The sequence below is a fragment of the Ambystoma mexicanum genome, chromosome 8 (assembly GCF_040938575.1).
Source record: "Ambystoma mexicanum isolate Mex_15411 chromosome 8, UKY_AmexF1_1, whole genome shotgun sequence".
Lineage (NCBI taxonomy): Eukaryota > Metazoa > Chordata > Amphibia > Caudata > Ambystomatidae > Ambystoma > Ambystoma mexicanum.
In genome coordinates, this window is record NC_090929.1 from 302,553,087 (window position 1) to 302,572,932 (window position 19,846).

Below are 19,846 nucleotides of genomic sequence, written 5' to 3' on the forward strand. Positions count from 1 at the left end.
GGTGTCCGGATAGCTAAATTGGCGAGGACAATTACAAAAGGAACCAGTCTAACATGGGAAGGGAGGTGACAACACGGTCTGTATTGTGCGATATTACTGCGGACAGGGCTGCAATGGCAAAACTGCCATCATCCTATGGAGCCCTTTCGACCGGTGTCTTAGTTCAGAACAGCACTGATGCACCCTGGGCACGTCTGCTCACCTCACGTTTGCTTGGTAGAATAAGAGACAGCAGCAGGGTGCGCACGTTTTGCTATTAGGACTTTACTATACATAGTGCAAGGATGTTCCCATAAGTACCTAACAAATGTCAAATCTTAATCCTACTTGAACCACTGAGTGCATTCGATTTTAAATTCATGACAATATCAAAAGGTGTGAGAATCTGGAATGATTTTTAACAGTTGTGTATGGTGAAGCGATGGAAGCTTAATCAAAACAAGAACAATTGATTAGGCTGAAAACCCCCAATCATGATTCTTCAGGTTAGTCATAGCTTGGTATCTATATATCACTTGTACATTTCCTTTCCTGTTGCCTTTTGAAACTTGCGTTTGCTTTCTATGATAATGTTACTTACCCAGTAATAGTTTGAAGCTTGCATCGGTTTAGAGGCATGTGCTATGCATGTCCTGCAATCCAGTGGTTGACCAAGAGTATTACAGTATATCAAAGTAAGCATGGGCATCAGGGATGTTTCAGGTCACTATCCCTTGCTTGTGTGCACCGGTATCCACACTGCCCCTGCGTGGCTCCACCATCAAATTGTTCTGTGAGAGCAGTGTCAATGTATTTGACCTGGTGCTGCGAGTACCTGTTCATTTTTGCTTCACACCATTGGGACTTTGGGTGGGCACATGCGATTCTAAGCGGATTCAAACACCAGAAAGACTATTACAGGATAAATAATGTGCGTCTTCGGTAGCTGCGGTGAATCCATCGACATTCACTTGCTGTTCATTGATTGCCAAGCACTATGCGTTGTGGGTGGTGCATTGCCATGGATTGAGAAAAAAAAAATTAGGCAGTACTGCCTGGTCCACCTGCAAGTCTGCCCTTGTGTGCATCTGTAGTAGTGTTGTGAGCTGTTGCGTACGGAACTCCAGGTTGCTGCCCTGCACATATTGTTCAGGAAGGCTAGTGTTGTTCCTGCTCCCTGTGTAGTGTTCACTTGACTTAAGGAGTAATTGTTTTTGTGCCCGTACATAGCACTATTACACCCTTGACAATCCACCGTGAAATTGTGGATTTAGTTACAGAGCTTCCTTTGTGTCCCACTGAAAATGAAAGAAATAATTTGCTGGTCTTTCATGTGAATTTTGTTCCATCCATGTTCAACATGGCCAGCCCCTTCTCGCTCTTCTTGACTTTGTATGACTAATAAAGGCTGGCAGTTAATAGACATGAGCATGGAATGGGGGGAGGTGGGCAATTTTGTAAGAATCTGGGGCGAGTTCTGATCACCACATTCTGTATGTACAGTGATAAGTTAATCTACTCACAAGGCTTGTTGCTCACACCCCCTTGTAAAATTAGCCCGGGTAGGATTGTGTAATGGTCCCACTGTGGTGTAGAATTTGCTTGCACTGGGTGTATGTGTGCCTTTCATGAAGGCATGGACTACTGGTATTTGCCACTAAGAGTTTGCTATGAAGCGGTGTATGCAACCAGTTCAACTCAGTGTACTTTAAATTATAGACTTGGTCTATCTCTAGTAGCTGCAACAAGTATGCAACTAAATCCCAACTAGCCCGCCCTACCCCCAGTAGTTTTATGGGTGTACAATGTTTTGTACATCAGATTACACATTTTCTGTGTGTTGAACCAGCATGCAAATGTATTTGGCTTCCATTCCTTTAAGGATGTGAAAGCACCTTTGAGGCACTTCTAAATGTCAAACTCTATGATCTCAGGAGCCAGGCTGTCAAGTTCATGGTCTGTAGGTTTGGATGGACCATCTGATGTTGCGATTGTGTTAGGTGGTCCCAACTGTGGGATTAGCTCCATTGTAGTTGAAACTGCCATGTATTGCAGGCGAGGGAACCAGATTTCTCACACCATAGTTGGTGTAATGAGAATGAATGTCGTGCTTTTTCAGATGCATCTTGTGCAACAGTGGTGTTGGTGTAACAGCATAAGCAAGTGTCCCTGACCATGTCATGCGCAGGCCATTTCCAAGGTATGCTGGTTCTCTTGTATGTAAAGCGTTGCAATTTTAAGTTTGTACTGGTGGCAAATTATATATCTGGTGCTGCCCATGACCTCAAACTACGTTCCGTGACTTCCCACTTATATTCGTAATCTATTTATCTGCCAAGACTGCTGGCTACGCAATTGTTCCAGGTGTGGACATTTTGGGCTAGTAGCCATGTGCCATGCCCCATCGCCATATTGCTTGTAGCATTTGTGATAGTTGAAGGGAATGATCTTTGAGAAGACCGGTCCTAGTGCGTTTCTGCCCAGGCAACGGTATTTTATTTGGGGCAACATTTAAATGCAGTGTTCTGCACGGAGGGGTGTTTGCAAATAAAGAATATACCGGAATCTCTAGTGAAATATGCATCTCTCCTACAACCGACCCCCGATGCCTCAGTGTCAGGTCGCTTCCTGCATCGAGAGGCAGATAGCGGACATGCCGAATTTGGCTTCCGAGCGAATTTCTACTGCAGCATCATGCTCCTGAAACCGTCTCATGATGGAAACAAACCGGGGGCAATGGGGCATAAGCACACGTGTGCATTGTGTGAGCTAGTAGATGTAGACGAGGGGCGACACAGGACTATCCCGGTCAGGACCAATGACAGAAAAAAGGTGCAATACTGCAGCCCAGCCACTAGATGGTGCGATATGCAGAGCAAAATATCTATTGACATACTCCATAAATTTCAATCGGCTGCGTTATGGTCGGAAGGGTGACAATTTAATTGGCAACAATTATCAACTAAAAAACAAATCTATTTAAAATAAATCTCTGCAGAGGTAATGGACATTTCGTGCTGCATTATAATCTAGCATCCCCGTGATGTACTAGAGGCAAGGCCATGACAAGTTTTAAAAGCAATGTTACCTGGAAGCAGGAACTGAAACGGAAAGGTGTGCTCTCCAGGAGGCAGGATCCCTACAAGGGGATGAAACACGTCAATTAGCTGTACACGACAAAAGCAGCAATGCATATTTACTAACACAATGTCCATGTCGGCATGCAAACTAGCCATTAGAGGCCATTCATTTCAAGATGGATGTATTATGTATTGCTTCCTTCACGAAAATATGCAATCAGCAACATCTGTAGTGCTCTTTTTAAATCCCAGTGTCAAGAATAAAGCACAAACACTACAGAAGGCGTGAGTTGGTATAATATTTCACACAACATACAAGCAGCGGTGCTAGGGTATTCGGCCATCACTTCAAACACTAAACGCATGGCCTTGCTGCATGAAGCCCCTGCCGCCCTCCTCTTCCCCCCTCCCGGCCCACCCCCTCTCAACAGCACACTAGGATCATCACACTTGCACCCTGCAACAGCATTACTGTGTCGACCACCTTTAATTTCATCTTCGTCCGCTGCTTTTCTGACAGCTCACATTTTCCAAGGGAAAGAGGACAGAAGAGCGCCCCGCTGGTTGTAATAAGAGACCATGCTGCAAGATAGGAATTCGGAACATCAATCGGTGCTTTTAATGGGAACCATGCCACCGACAGGGTAGCAACCATTCCGCCAGAGGACACCCGAATACCGTGTTCGACTGTGGATGCCGTTTTGTCTCCTCAGTCATTACGAAATCGACTACGGCTCAATCAGAATATCCGAGTAAATAGCCATCAGCCAGCGCGAGGAGCCATGCTTCATGCTGGGAGATCGCTATTTACTCAGAAACAAAAGGAGGGCTGGGCAGTCCAGCCCTCATCGTGTTTCAGAGTACAGAGCCATCAGCCAGCCCGCACTGCACGGTTGCACCTGCTGCTTGCAAGCGTACGCACTTCGGTTTAGAATAAAGAAAAGGCGATGGATTTTCTTTTCTTCTAATCCAAAATGCGGACACCTGCAGGCAGCTCGTGGAACTGTGCAGCCGCTATACAGGCTGCCTCAGGTGTCAGCATGGCTGGGGCTAGTCGGTGGTGGGCCCAGGGACACTTTAAAGCACCGCGTGGCATTCATAAACCTTTTTCACCTCAGTCAGCTTTCCTGTCATGTGAACCTGAGAAACCCACCAGTAAAGATACTTCAATCCATGACCAAACTCTTATGCTTCCAATGTGGATCCAGTTCTAACTTCATCCCTGTTGACTAATTTCAGGGTCTGAAGTCTAGGAAAATGTACAGCCTTTTCTGACTCTCAAGGAAAAGCGAGATCTAACAAGACCTTTTGGCCTCAAACAGGATGTTGAGGGCTCACAATGGGCATTTAGAAAGTAATGCAATGAAACGCAAAACCATATGACCTGCCATTAGGAACTGTAAATCTGGAAGGCTGCTTCTAGAAAGACTACCATTATGAACCGGACGAATGTGATGTTGCTCTTATTCCACTCTTGCGCGTTCTGCAATCGGAAGACATCAGCATAGTGGAGTTTCCAAAAGAAAGCTGCCATGACAGGGGATCGAATGGCGTGAGAACATCCCTGTTAGAATTGGTACATCTACCTTTGCCAAAGGGATTCAACCTTACCGACATGACAAAGGGAGGCCTCTGCTCACACCCCAAGATCTCGGACCCTGGTCGCCATGTCAGAGTTGTAACAACGCTTTTGTGAAGAGAGCGCAAATGTAAAATAAACACATGAGTTCCCCTATCGGATCAGCCAACTACTATTCCTGCCATTTATGACTAGGTCCAGATTGGCAACACAAGGTACCTAATGGGAGAATTGTCAATCACTGAACAGGAAAGACCAGAATAAATGTATAACCTACTACCCGACTAATCAACAAAGGAAAAGCAACGTAAGCGAGCCCTTGAGCAGCCCTAAAACTCTAGCTTACTTCCAAACAACATGGCACTTAGCTTTTTGGAACACCAGGGGCACTTCACATCTGCAGACAGATGCAACGATTCTTTCGGGTTAGTTTGACACCATTTGCTTACAAGGAACATGGCCAACTATGCCCCAACCCTTGATGGATATACCCCTTTTCTCAACCCTGCCGATAAAGGAAGGAGAGGACGCCCCAAGACGGGCCTGCTCACCTTGGGAAAACTGGAACAGGGATTAGAGAGCCAGATGCAGCCAGTCCTATTCCCTTCTTGCAGACCCGGGTAGTCACAATTGAAAAAGATCAAGGAGGCGAGGTACAATGGGGCCTGCTTTTTAACGTCTATTGGAACCCAGCGATGAGAACACTGAAGACTTCATGAAAGCGGTATCAGATGCAATCAACAATTTAACTTTGCAACCCTCACTTAGTAATTGTGGGAGGGGACTTAAATTGGCCCTGCATAGAAAAATAATAACTTACGATCACCTCGGCTCAATGGACCATCTGCTCAATCTATCAGAGCCGAGAAGTGGCCAGAGCTAATGAATGCCAAAGATATGCATATTATAAATGGACAAACCATGGGAGATATCCCAGCTAAGACCACCTCATTGAATAACCTTAACTCCAGCATAGTGGACTATGCATTCGTCTCTAGCTCAAGAATTCTGGATGTCTCTGGGTTTCAAGTCTTGCCGCGGGACACTAGTGATCATGCGTTACTGAAACTAACCTGGGACTGAAAACTACTAGAACGCTACATGCTAGTTATGACCATTGAAACAACCCAGGGTGGCAAATCGACAGGCTGAGAAAGCAAGACATTTGTTCTATAGGTAAACAATATTCCACTCAACGACAAGGGGGAGATCTGAACTATGTGCTGCTTCTGTTGAAATTTATGGCTAGGCCTAACAAGAACTTGATAACTGCTCCACCACATAAGCATAGCTTTAATGCAGCAGTTAAGCAATGGAAGAACATTCCAGGCAAAGAATTAAAATTGATTAGCCATACCGATAATGACCAGTATGCTCGACTGGTCAAAAAAAGTAAACAAATATAAGAATTCGATGGTGCTTTATAAGGTCTTGCTATTGCAAACAGACTTTGAAAATATGGAGGGGAAAAACAAAAATCTATGGATAGTAAAAGTAACATGGGTTGGCCATTCCAGCTAGACTACTTGGATGTGGAGTTGCTTATTAAAAAAAGCAATTCATTCTACAGCACCAGGCCCTGATGGAAATACTAACATGATTAAACCGACCCCAGAACTCTGGATAATTGTTCCAATCTACAAAAGGGGTAATCGATCAGATCCGTCCAATTATCGACCAATCGCCCGACTATGCATTGGGCAAGTTGTTCAACACCTTCCTTCTAAAACAACTTCAGAATTGGATCAAGACAAGAAAGAGGACCTTTGACAACCCGTTTTTGTCAAGGGCACTGGAACTGACTTGAAACTCTTCTGATCTACTTGGCCTTTGTCAATTTGAGAAAAGCATTCAACAGCATTGACGGCCAATGACTTTGGCAAAAATGTAATCTTGGAATTGCCCAGCGCCTCTTATTGGTGGCTATTAAGTGTCTTTATGAATCAACCAGTATCCAAGTGCGATTGAACGCTGGAGGGCTTCTGACAACTCATCTACACCATCAGAGGCTTGAAACAGGGGTGCCCTCTACCCCCGCCTTTATTCAATCTATTTTTGTCTGATGTAGGCAAATCTCTAGACATGGTGAGAGCGCCCATACCGGGAACATTGGAGATGAGAAACTGACAAGAATGCTCTATGCTGAGCATCTTGTGTTGATCGATAGAGCTCCCATAGGCTTGCAGAGAACACAAGTACTTCAAGAACGATGGCCTATTAACGAACTCTTAAGACAAGCATCATGGTACTAGGACCACAAAGCAATAGACCAATGCCTTTGTTAAATTGGTATGTTTGTCATGAACAGTTGATGAAGACAGCCCAAATTACATACGCAAGGGCCCTCATTAATAACAGCAGATGTGATCAACCCCACCAGATGCCCTTGAAATCTAGGTTGATACACTGGCTGGCAAAGGCAGGATGATCCAAAAAAAGTACGGCAAGTTCTCTATCTTGCCTGTACTGTCTTTCTGCAACTTGAAAGTGGTCCCCTCTTGAATATAAAGAGCTGAAAGATTTTCTCTTACCCCTTGGGAAACTTGGCCCTCGTTGGAGGGTGCTTTTTGGAGGAGAATCTTGAGGCTTCAGAACCTGCTCTTAACTGCTTTGATTAGGTATGAATTGGGGCTCACTTTGCTACAAACACGGGCAACATGGAAGACGTTGGCCCTCTTTCGGAAATGCATGCTTCCTTCACCAGCAGTTCCGTTTCAAATTCTGAAGATTAAGTGGCACAGAGCCGATAACAGAGCAGTGGTCTAATGGATGTCGGCTGACTTTAAAGCATCTGCAATCTGACCGTGAAGAACTAAGGGACTTCCCAAGGAAGGTGAAAATGAAGCTATGGTGAGACAATTGGATCAAAACCCCGGAGGAAGGAAATTCACATTGTCTCCTGAAAGCCCTCAGAAATTAGACCAATATCTGGGGTGAGATATTGAAATATCTTACCAAAGCTCCCAACGTGTGGTACAGAACTCAGTTGCTAGACTTCAGATTTGATCCATTTCCAACAAACCAACTACTGCAGACCTATAAGAAATCTACCACTGTGGGATGTAGAGTCTGCTTGACTACAGAGAGAATAGAGACACTTAAACATGTGACATTCTTCTGTCAAGGCTTGACGGACTTAAGAACCAGACATACAATTAAACTAATTTAGGATTGTAAATTGATGGTGGTGGACGAAATTTGGACTAACGCCCACTGTCTGTTGATATTTTTAAAGGAGGTATTTCAGCCAATTACCTAATTCATTCTTCGGCTTAGGGTCGGACTTTACATCGAAGACCATTTTGAAAAAGATGTTTAAGAGAAGGAAAATGCATGATGTATGATAAAGGTTTTAAATAAAACAAATTATTAAAAAAAAATACTTGAATACATTGCAACCCTTTAGGGCAAATCTGAGACAGTCTCCTAGAGTGCGTCTTGGAAGTCTTAGACAATCTCTAGCTAATACCTGCAAACATTTACAGATTTTTAAAAACGTCAGTGATTCATAGTGGTGAAAATTGTTTTTTTTTTTCTTTTAACTGGGGATCCCACCAGGTCGGGGTATTTTACTCAAACCCCATAAACAGTGGCATCACTAGAAATCTATTGGGGGGCAAACCAGGTGACAAATACAAGGGGGGAGAGGGGGTTACACATCAAATAAGCGGTACCAGGCCAAAGTGGTTTAAATATACCCATTTTTTTACCAAGCTGGTTGAGAAAAAAAAAGTGACAAGCATGTATAAGTTTTGCATCAAGTTAGTATACATCCTAAAAAGTTAACTATGTCCAAAAATGGGGGGGGGGGTGGCTTGGAAGCCATGTGAAAGGACGTGCCTGTACGGGAGCTCCCGCTGATCCGTACATAATCCGACTGATACCGCGCAAGGACCGCTGTGATTTGGCAGAAAGTGGGAAGACTGTGAACATGAAGTCCGGCTGCACGCGAGGACACATTTTTACACGGGTTCGTGGTGCCCACGTGTACTTAAGAGCCGAATGAAGCACTGGTGGCGAGATCACGACTGACGACAAAATGGCCGCCGCCGCTTGACGAGGGGACAAAGGAGCGGTGGATTGGGACCACAGCATACGTGCGCCCTCTCAGCGGAACAAAGGGGGCAGCGCGACCTAGCCCATCTGGGGGGAGCGCCGTACAACAGCGGTGCCCGAGGCTGTGGGGCGAGCTGGGACTCTCAACTGAGTCGTGGTGTATGGGCACGGTGCCTCCCTGGCCTGGACCGGAGCGCTGCCAGAAGGACGCTCCTGACTGGAGATATGTCGAACAAACCTCTGAGGGCGAAGAATAAGCAGCCTACGCTCGACGAATACGCCAAGACGTCGCCCGGCCTGGAAGGTGCCAGGAGCAAGGATAAAGCTCAGACCAAAGAGATGGCCGCCGGGGGTGCGAACCAGGAGGTCCTCGCTGCGATTGCGGACCTGAAGGCAACGTGGGAGACCAAGCTCCAACTTGCTGTGGTCGAATTGAAAACTGCTTTGGAACTACAGGTCGGGGCGGTGCAGGACGACGTGAACCTCCTGAGGCAGGATGTACGAGCCCTTGCTGAGCGCACGGAAACTCTGGAAAAGGAGATGGGCCCTATTGTGGTGGACTGCACTGCATATAAGAGCGATATCCATGCCCTGGTGCAGCGGGTGGGTAACTTGGAAAGCAGGGCCGAAGAGGCGGAAGGACGCGCTCGGAGAAATAACGTTTGCATCGTGGGCCTGCCGGAGGGGGCTGAAGGCCAGAACCCCACGGAGTTTATTGAGAACTTGCTGCTGCAGGAGATCACTGGGGGAGCCCTGTCGCAGGGGTTTGCGGTGGAGAGGGCGCATAGGGCCTTGAACAGAAGACCACCGCCGGGGAACCCACCTGGCCTGTGATCGCCAAGATCCTCAACTATCGAGATCGGGAAAGGATCCTTGAGCACTTTCGTAAGGGGGGGCACCATACAGCGAGGAGAGGCGACCATTACTGCTTACCCCGACTACACCCTGCAAGTACAGCGTAGTCGCATGAACTTTGGGGCGGTCAAGAGGCGATTGCGGGCAGCGGGGTACAAGTATATGTTGCTCTATCCGGCCAGATTGAAGATATTCTTTAAGACTAAGACACTGTTTTTTGACACTCCGGAGGAGGCCATGGAATGGCTCGATGCACAAAATTGTCCTCAAGAGCCAGATGAGCGGATGGCGGATGGAACGGGAAGAGATAAGTGACGCTGCGGGCCCTGTTGGGCGATGAATATTGGGACTGGAATATAGTTGGTGGGACTTTGTTATGGTAGTGTATGCGTTAGGACTTCGAAACATGGTCCATGTGTGTGGATACGGAATTGTGGGAGGGGAGCCTCCGGGGACTGTTCTTTGTACCCCAGTTTGAGTTTAGGTTAGTCACGGTGTGTGGGGTGACACCCTGTCGGGTTCTCTACTTGGGTTCCAGAGAGAACCGAACACAGGGATGCCTGAGATCCAGGGATGGAGCTGGGCAGTTGGTTGGGTTAGGGGGGTGGGGAGGGTCAGTTTTTATATGAGCCTGGGAGAGAAACTGGGGATGGGGGCCCTTGCGGTAGGGGGGAGGCGAGTGGACCTGGGAAAGGGATGGGAGCTACTGATGCATCATGGGGGACCTTAGGATACTAACGTGGAACGTTAGAGGGCTTAACAGCTACCTTAAGCGTAACAAGGTCATGTTGTACCTAAAAAGACAAAAGATAGATATCGCCTTGTTACAGGAGACACATCTGACACGGGATAAACTGGAACTGGTGGGGAGAAAGTGGAGAGGGACTGTAGTTGGATCCACATATTCTGCCTATGCTAGAGGTGTGCTGATTTGGGTTGCACCACATGTCCCGTTTAAGCTACTTGGGGAGGTTGTGGAGTCTGATGGGAGGCTGGTCATGGTAAGGGGGCTTGTGGAAAATAAAGTAGTGTGCGTCATAAATACCTATGCCCCCAACCGTGACACGGCGACATAATTTAGGACACTGACCACTAGACTGGGTGAGGGGATGGGGGGTCCTGTGATTTGGGGAGGGGACTTTAATTGTGTACTAGACCCCAAGGAGGACAGGTCAGATGACAGGGTGGACAGGCCCAGCCCGGCGGCTAGGGTACTGCAGGCGCTGCTGGTAGACCTAGGCCTGGCAGACGTGTGGAGGACGAGACACCCTGGCGTGAGGCAATATTCGCATTACTCGGCCCCGCACCAGTTACACACAAGGCTGGATTACTTTTTCGCCACTCCGGACGTTGTCGCGGAGTGTGACCAGATAGACTACAGGGCGAGAGTCCTTTCGGACCACTCGCCCCTGGTCATGCGTTGGCAGCTTTGTCCTCCACGTGCGCGAATTCCAACATGGCGCCTTAGTGCGGAAGCGCTCAGGGATCCAGTCTTCAGAGAGGAAGTGAGGGAGGAGATGAACTAGTTACTCTTACCTTGTAACGTTCTTTCGATGGGATGTTCCTCCGACGTATTCCTTATCTTAGATAGAAATCCTTCAGCTTTGCTGGCCTCGGAAAATTTTTTCGCCAGAGGGCGCTGCGCGTCGATGATCGCCGAGTCGATGACCCTCGACGGCCTCCGTGCCGACGTCGACGTCATCCTGCCTATAAAGGCCGCGCGCAGCGTCCGTTGCTCAGTTCCGTTTTGTAGTCCCCAGTAATGTTTTTGGATTAGACTAATCACCTTGAAGGAGCATAGGCTGCAAACCCACAGGAAGTCATACTGCGGGGATGGATGGGAGGGTCGATAAGGAATACGTCGGAGGAACATCCCATCGAAAGAACGTTACAAGGTAAGAGTAACTAGTTCTTCGAAGGGATTGTGTCCTCCGACGTATTCCTTATCTTAGATAGACTCCCATAGCAGTGGTATTGTGACTGGAGGCGGGAGTAATAAAAGTTATGTTACCCTTCCAGAATGGACAGAGTGTAACACAGCCTTGCCGAATCTAGTTTCTTGACTAGAGGAGGAATCCAGGCTATAGAATTTGGTAAATGTATGTGCGGACGACCATGTGGCAGCCGCACATATATCTCGAATTGGCACCCCTCTTTGAAGGGCTGAGGATGTTGCGATACCCCTGGTAGAATGAGCCCTTAGATTTTGAGGAGGCTCCTTTCCTGCCAATTTGTAGCACTCCAGAATGGCTAAAATAATCCATCTGGAGATGGTTTGTTTTGTTATTGGAAGGCCCAACTTATGTCCTGCATAACCTACAAAGAGTTGGTCTGCTTGTCTGATCTTAGCCAATCTGCTGATATAGAAGCTCAAGGCTCGCTTAGGGTCCAGCCTGTGCAGTCTCTCTTCCTCCTTCCCCGGATGAGGAGGAGGGTAGAAAGAAGGTAATATAATCTTCTGAGTGATGTGAAACTCCGAGACTACCTTCGGGAGGAAGTTAGGCTTCACCTGAAGAACAACTTTGTCCTTGTAAAAGATTGTATGTGGAGGTTTACACGATAAGGCTTGCAACTCGCTAACCCTTCTAGCAGATGTCAATGCTATTAGCAAAACAGTTTTGAGGGTGAGAAGCTTCAATGAACAAGAGTGTAGTGGTTCAAAAGGGGCACCCTTTAGGAAGTTTAAAATTAGGTTTAAATCCCATAAGGGAACTTGAAAAGGTTTCGGGGGATAAACATTAGTTAATCCTTTTAGGTATTGTATTACCAATGGAATTTTGAAGTATGAAGGCTCCTCTGCAGTGCGCTTAAAGATTGATAGCGCTGCGAGATAGCCCTTAATTGTGCCAACCTGTAGGCCTGAATTAGCCAGGTAAAGTAAGAATGACAACACCATAGGTGTACCACAAGAAAAGGGTTCAATATTCTTTTCTCTGCACCAGCTGCAAAATTTGTTCCAACGGCAGCGGTATAGAGTTTTAGTTGCCGGCCTTCTGGCCGAAAGCAACACCTCCATAACATCATCCGGAAGGTCCCAATCCTTGTACCTCAACCTTTCAGACACCAAGCGTGAAGGTTGAGGGTCTTGATGGCTGGATGGAGAACCTGACCTTCCTTCTGCGAGAGAAGATCCTCTCTGTATGGCAGTCGAATTGGAGGGCAGATGGACATGTCTAGAAGGTCCGGGTACCACGTTCTCCTGGCCCAATCCGGGGCAATTAGGATCATGGTCTTCCGAAACCTTCTCAACCTCCTGATCATTTGAGGAATGACAGGGACCGGAGGGAACTCGTACAGAAGTGGGAACTCCCAGTCCACTACGAACGCATCTCCTAGAGCTCCTCTCGGGGGAAATTCCCTTGAGCAAAATCTGTCGCACTTCCTGTTGATACTGGTGGCGAACAGATCCACTTGAGGGGTTCCCCAAAGGGCGAAGATCTCTTGAAGGACTTCCTGAGCTATCTCCCACTCGTGAGAGACTGTGCTCTGCCTGCTCAGAGCGTCCGCTGTCAAGTTCTTCTCTCCGGCTAGGTGAATTGCCGATAGAGAGATTCCTTCCTGAATTGCCCAAAACCAGAGCTGCATCGCCTCTCTGCACAGTGGTAGTGAGCCTACGCCTCCTCTTTTGTTGAGGTAGTGCATGGCCACTGTATTGTCCGTCATTATTAGGACGTTTCTTCCCCGTACAGACGGCAGAAAAGCCTTCAGCGCTAGTCTGATGGCTCTCAGCTCCAACAGGTTGATATGTAGTTTGGACTCCGATGGAGACCAACGACCGCTGATGGTCAAGTCGTTGGCGTGAGCTCCCCACCCCGTGAGTGAGGCATCCGTGACTACTGTTATCTCCGGCCATGGTTGCCAAAACATTTCTCCTTTCAGGATGTTCTCCCGACAGGCCCACCACTGAAGGTCTCGGGCTACTTTGACCGGGATCCGAAGGAGATCTGTCATCCTTCCTGAGAACTGTGACCACTGAGTTCTCAGTGCCCACTGGAGGGATCTCATTCTCAGGCGAGCCTCCGGCACGAGGAATATGCAGGATGCCATGAGGCCTAGCAACCTCAGAAAGTCGTAGGCTGGGAGATATTGGGCATTCTGAAATCTGATGACCATCTGCAGAATATCTCGAGCCCTCACCTCTGGTGGCAAGGCTTTTCCCAGGGAAGTGTCCAGGACTGCTCCAATGAATTGGAGTCTCTGTGATGGTATCATCTGTGACTTCTTTAAATTGAGGGAGAAGCCCAGCTTGTGAAGGAAGTGGCAAACATAATCTAGTTGTCTCTGAGCCTGTTCCGAAGATACAGCTCTGATCAACCAATCGTCTAGGTAAGGGTAGACATGAATCCCTTCCCTCCTTAGACTTGCAGCCACAACCGACATTAGCTTGGTAAAGACCCTCGGGGCGGAGGTTAGCCCAAATGGCAGAACTCGAAATTGATAATGAGAGCTGCCAATTGCGAACCTCAGGTATCTCCTGTGCCTGGGATGGATCGGCACATGGAAATAAGCGTCCTGGAGGTCTAGAGATACCAACCAGTCCTGAAGCTGGAGGGCCTGAAGGATCTGAGAGAGAGTCACCATCTTGAACTTGTCCTTTCGGAGGAATTTGTTCAATTCCCGTAAGTCTAAGATGGGTCTCAGTCCTCCGTCCTTCTTCGGTATTATGAAGTAGGGGGAGTACCAACCCTTGTTCCTTTCCGCTACAGGTACCAGTTCTATGGCACCTTTCTCTAGCAGGTCTAAAACCTCCTGCAAGAGGAGCGGATCTGGAAGCTTCAAAGGGTTGTTCCCCGGTGGATGACTCTGAGGGATATGTAGGAAGGGCAGGCAGTAACCTTGGGCCACTGTCTCCAGAGCCCAAGCATCTGACGTAATAGCCTGCCATTCCGTCAGATGGTGAGTTAACCTGCCCCCTACTGGTGTTCTGTGAGGGGAGACCTCAGAGTGGTTTTGAAGCGGCTGATGCAGTTGCCGAAGGTAAAGTGGCTCCTGCTCCTGCGGGTGCGGCTTTCTTTCCCCTACCCCGTCCACCACGGGTAAATCTTCCTTGGCCTCTTTGAGCCGGTCGTCCCCTGCCCCTTCCATATGAGGAATAGTAACGAAAGGACCGTCCTCTCCACGATGATCCCGAAGGACGAAAGGTATTCTGACGGATAGCAGCTCCCAATGACTTGGCTGCTGCCTTGGACGTTTGCAGTTTCTCCAAACTGTCATCCGCCTTCTTTCCAAAGAGGGTAGAACCGTCAAAGGGCATATTCAAAAGCCTGGTCTGCACGTCAGAGGCAAAACCAGACTTCCTCAACCACGCATGCCTGCGGATTGTGGTACTTGCCGCCATGGCCCTGCTGATACTGTCAGCAGAATCTAGGCCAGTTTGTAGGGTCTCGCACATCGCATCTTTACCATCCCTGATGATGTTTAAAAATGCGTCCCTTTCCTCTCCTTCTTGGAGGCAGTCAGCCGCTGATGAAGCGCACTCCCAAAGGGTGTGGCTGAACCTAGCGAGCGTACAGGTCGCGTTAATAGACTTTAACGCCATGCTACAGGCAGAAAAAACCTTCCTAGCCATGGCATCATACTTTTTGTCATCCCTATCCTGCGGAGCAGTGGGGTATGCAGATGTGCTGCCTGATGAGGTTGCTGCCTGTACAACCAAGCTCTCAGGAGTAGGGTGTTTTGACAAATATTCAGGGTCAGAACTAGCCACCCTGTATTTTGTTGACAGTTTTTTATTTACTGCCGGGATAATTTCTGGCGTTTCCCAGTTTGTCAAAATCCTTCTCTGTAGAGCAGAGTGAAATGGAACCACAGGATCCTCCTGTGGGCCCTTGTCCAGTATGTCAGTGAGGTCATCCTGCTGAAAGGCAGGAGAAGGTGCAGACCAACCCATAAATTCTATGATTCTAGACATCAGAGCTCTATATGGAGTCTCCGCATGTTCTCCTGGGTCTGGTTTGATAAATTCTGCTTCAGGAGAAGTGTCCAAGCCACTAGCTTCCTGAAGTGCATCCTGAAGATTTTTTAATCTTCCTTCCTCAGAGGCGAAAGTCTCTGGCTCTGGTGATGTGGTCCTCTGTAAATCAATATCTTGGTCTGAATCCTCCCTTTCCTCAAAAATCGAGGTTAAAGGGGGATACATTGGTTTTTGGAATGGTATAAACCCCATTTCCAATGCAGAAGGAGCCATCATCACAGGCCTTGAAAACGTCGATGTCGTCGACACCGACGTGAAAGTACTCGAAGGCGCCGTGAAAAGCGTCGAGAAATGTGTACTAGGCCTCGAAGAACTCGAAAGGATCGGAGTCCTGCTCGAGAACGACGTCGACGTTCTCGGCGTCGAGTCGGAGGTCTTTTGTCTAACCGTTGGCTGTGGAGTAGCCGTGGTTATTTCCTTCACCGGCGTCGATATCGGCGTCGACGTCGGCGTCGACTCGATCGACTGATGCGCCGATGAATCCTTCGACAACGGCGTCGATGGCGCCGACCTCTGTTTCGAAGGAGTTTTCGACGATGGCGTCGATGATGCTTTATCTCCCGATGGCTCGAGGCGCTTTCGGGTTGACTTTTCCGCCGGGTACTGCGACTCGCGGCGTTTAGATTTTTTGGGTTTTTTACCCGGGGTATCACCCTCAGCTGTCTTCGAGGGGGACGAGGCCGCTTTCTCGAAGACGCTTAGCATCTTTTTCCTGAATTCCTCCCACTCAGCTTGCGAGCTGCGTTTTGTGGGGCAATGAACTCTCTCAGGAGAACTCGACGAAGATGACGAAGGGGATCTCCTACGTCTCTTCTTCGAGTGTCTCGATGTCGACGAGTGGTGGGAGCCACTTCGTGATCTAGATCGAGAGTGTTTTTTATGGTGAGGAGACGAACGTCTCGACTCTACCGAAGAAGCTTTCGAGGAAGTTAAAGTTGACCTACCTCTCTCGAGCTTCCCCCTACGCTCCTTCAAGGCTTTCGCCGTCATGGAAAGGCATTCCTCACACTCCGAACTCTGGTGCGTGATTCCCAGACACCACAAACAGACCCTGTGAGGGTCCGTCAACGACATTTTCTTCCCGCAGTCTCGGCACTTTTTGAAACCGGACCGAGGGGTCGTCGGGTCGGAGGAGGATGCCATCGATATCGAGGTAAATAGTAGTTATTATATACGTTATCTTGACGAGAACTGAGCAACGGTGTTCCGAGGCACAACGAAGCGCGGAAAAACGGAACTGAGCAACGGACGCTGCGCGCGGCCTTTATAGGCAGGATGACGTCGACGTCGGCACGGAGGCCGTCGAGGGTCATCGACTCGGCGATCATCGACGCGCAGCGCCCTCTGGCGAAAAAATTTTCCGAGGCCAGCAAAGCTGAAGGATTTCTATCTAAGATAAGGAATACGTCGGAGGACACAATCCCTTCGAAAGTTGCTTACTTTGAAGCGAACACAGGCAGCGTCAAGTCGGCTGGTACTTTGTGGGAGGCCTTTAAGGTTGTAATGAGGGGGGTTGCCATTGTTAAATCCAAAGGATTAATGGGTGGAGTCCTGGCAGATCTGCGGAGGGCCGAGATTGAGTTGGAGAGAGAGCTGGGGGAGGGGGAGACGGACATGTCGGAGGTGATTAATTTGCAACAGAGGTGCGCAGAACATTGGGACAGGCTTTGTAATCTGAATTACAGGAAGTATATTGAGAGGTTGCATGCCGGGGGAGACAAGACGGGCAGGCTTCTTGCTTGGCTGTATAAGAGCGAGACCCCAGGATCCCCGATCCGATCAGTTACCACTGAAAAGGGAGTGGAGCAGGATACCCAGGAAGGGGTGAATGGAGCATTCGCAGAATATTATCAGACATTATATGAGGATCGAGAGGGGGGGAAGCCGGGAAGAGATAGAGGTAGTACTCGAAGACATAGGCCTGCCCAAGATAAGTGACGAAGAGCGAGAGGAGATGGATGCTCCGATCACTCTGGAGGAGCTGCAGGAGATTGTGCGGCAGCTACCCACTTGTAAGGCCCCAGGTGCAGATGGGTTCCCCAGTGAATTTTATAAAGCGTATGGGGAGGAGGTGCTCCCGCCCATGCTGGAGATGTTTAATGAAGCGTTCGAGGTGGGGCGGCTGCCGGAATCACTCAGGGAGGCGATTATAGTACCGCTCCCCAAACCCAATAAACCGGGGCATGATTGTAGCTCCTACCGGCCCCTGTCGATGCTGAACCAGGACAGCAAGATCCTGACAGCGGTCCTGGCGGCCAGAATGCGGAGGGTAATAGGCAAGCTGATCCATCCTGACCAGACGGGCTATGTCCCGAACAGGAATATTACTCACAATCACAGGCGCCTTCACAGGGTGGTGGAATAGGGGGGCAGTGAGGACAGTGAAATGGCAATAGTGGCGCTGGACGCGGTTAAAGCGTTCGACTCCGTCCGATGGCCATGGCTGCTGGCGGCTTTGGGGCAGTTCGGACTGGGACCATGCTACATGAGGTGGGCCGAGTTATTATATAGTGCGCCTCTGGCTAGGGTCCGTACGGGTGCAGTAGTGTCAGATAGATGGCAGTTAGGCAGAGGTACCAGGCAGGGATGTCCTTGGTCCCCAATGTTGTACATACTGGCCCTCGAACCCTTAGCAGTTTACCTCCGGCAGCAGTATGATCCGGTGGGCATAGAGGTGGGAGGAGAGTGCCATCTTATATCCCTGTATGCAGACGATATGCTGTTATACCTGAAACATCCAGAAGAGAATTTGCAGTATATCTTGGAGGTATTGGAGAGGTACGCATGGTTGTCCGGCATAGCGGTTAACCCTCAGAAATCCATATTATTCCCGCTGGGCAGTTATGGGGGGATACCGGCGGAGAGGTTGCCGGTGCTGCGGATTCCGTGGGCAACGAGCTCCTTCCGGTACTTGGGCATTGACGTGTATAACACTGAACTAGCTGTGGGAAAGATTGAGAGGTGCATGAGGTTCTGGGAAAGATTGCCTTTAGCTATGATGGGTCGCGGAGCTATGCTTAAAATGGTGGTGCTGCCCAGACTCCTGCATTACTTTAATAACATCCCGTACATGATACCTAGGAAGTTTTTCGCTAGGTTACATAGCGTGTGTAGGAATTTCGCAACAGGGTCGCATTATGGAAATTGCAGAACTCTTACGAGAAAGGTGGCGTGAAGCTGCCGAACTTTGAGGCCTATTATATTGCGGCGCAACTGCAATATGTGGCCAGGTGGCTTTCAGATGAAGAGACCCCCGAACATAGGCTGCTAGAGAAAGACTGTTCCCCCTTCTATCTGCGGGAGGTGATTTGGGTGACTGGCTCATGGATGAGAGCGCGTCCTAAGATGCTAGCCCTTGGCAGGAATATATGGCGGCGTGCCTGTCGGATGATGGGTGACCCCTTGCCGTGTATGCCGCAGTTCCCTCTGATCGCCCTGGCAAAGGAGGACGGGCAGCTGAGAACTATTATCCGGACGTATTGGGAGTCAGTGGGATTGATCACTATGGGCGACATCTGGCAGGATGGGACCCTGATGGAGTTCGATGAACTGGAGGCAGGGTCGGGACTACACAGGGGTCAATATGTAACATATCATAGGGTGGTCCGGGAGGTCCGGAGCACGTGGCCCGAAACTACTTTGGCCGATGAACCGGATGCCACGCTGGAGACGATGTATGACGCATCAGAGGGTGGACACGAGGTCTCTAGGTTGTACGAGATGTTGATGACAAAGGTTGGGAAGGATTTGGGGCACCTTAGACTGGAGTGGGAAGCGGAGATGGGGGCCCTGATGTCGAATGGGATGTGGGAGCGTGCCCTGGGGTACCACAAAAAGGTATCGAGGAACGCCAGGTTCAAGCAGATACAGCTCTATATTACGCACAGGGCATATATGACCCCCCTTAGAATTTCCAAATTCCTAGGTAGTGGGCACCAGGCGTGCCCCAAGTGTAACGAAGAGAATGCGGACATGATGCACATGTTCTGGGCGTGCCCAGTGATTGCAACTTACTGGGGTGAAGTGGCGCGGAGGCTGGCAGGGAGGGGTATTACACTTAAGGTGGATTCGGCTTGGGCTTGTCTGCTGGGAGGGTATCCCAGGGCGCGTAAGCTTCGACAGGTTGAGAAACTTAAAGATCTGGCCTATGTGCTTGTCAAACGTAGGATAGCCATGGAGTGGAAGAAATGTCACAAGCCGCGAGTGGAGGTCTGGTGGCGGGATCTCCAAAAATGGGCGGATGCCGAAACGACAGCGTGGCAAGATGGCAGTATGGCAGGGGATGGGGAAGAAATAGGCTCTCTCACGGCATGGAAGTTGTTA

At 49.0% G+C, this 19,846-nt stretch overlaps 1 protein-coding gene across 1 annotated transcript in view; it reads right to left on the reverse strand.

Moving 5' to 3' along the window:
* ARRDC1 (arrestin domain containing 1) overlaps positions 1–19,846 on the reverse strand; it is a 568,041-nt gene that overhangs the window by 314,603 nt on the left and 233,592 nt on the right. The window contains exon 3 of the mRNA XM_069609715.1: positions 3,068–3,118. Coding sequence (XP_069465816.1) covers positions 3,068–3,118 — 51 coding nt within the window. The remainder of the gene's footprint in view (positions 1–3,067; positions 3,119–19,846) is intronic.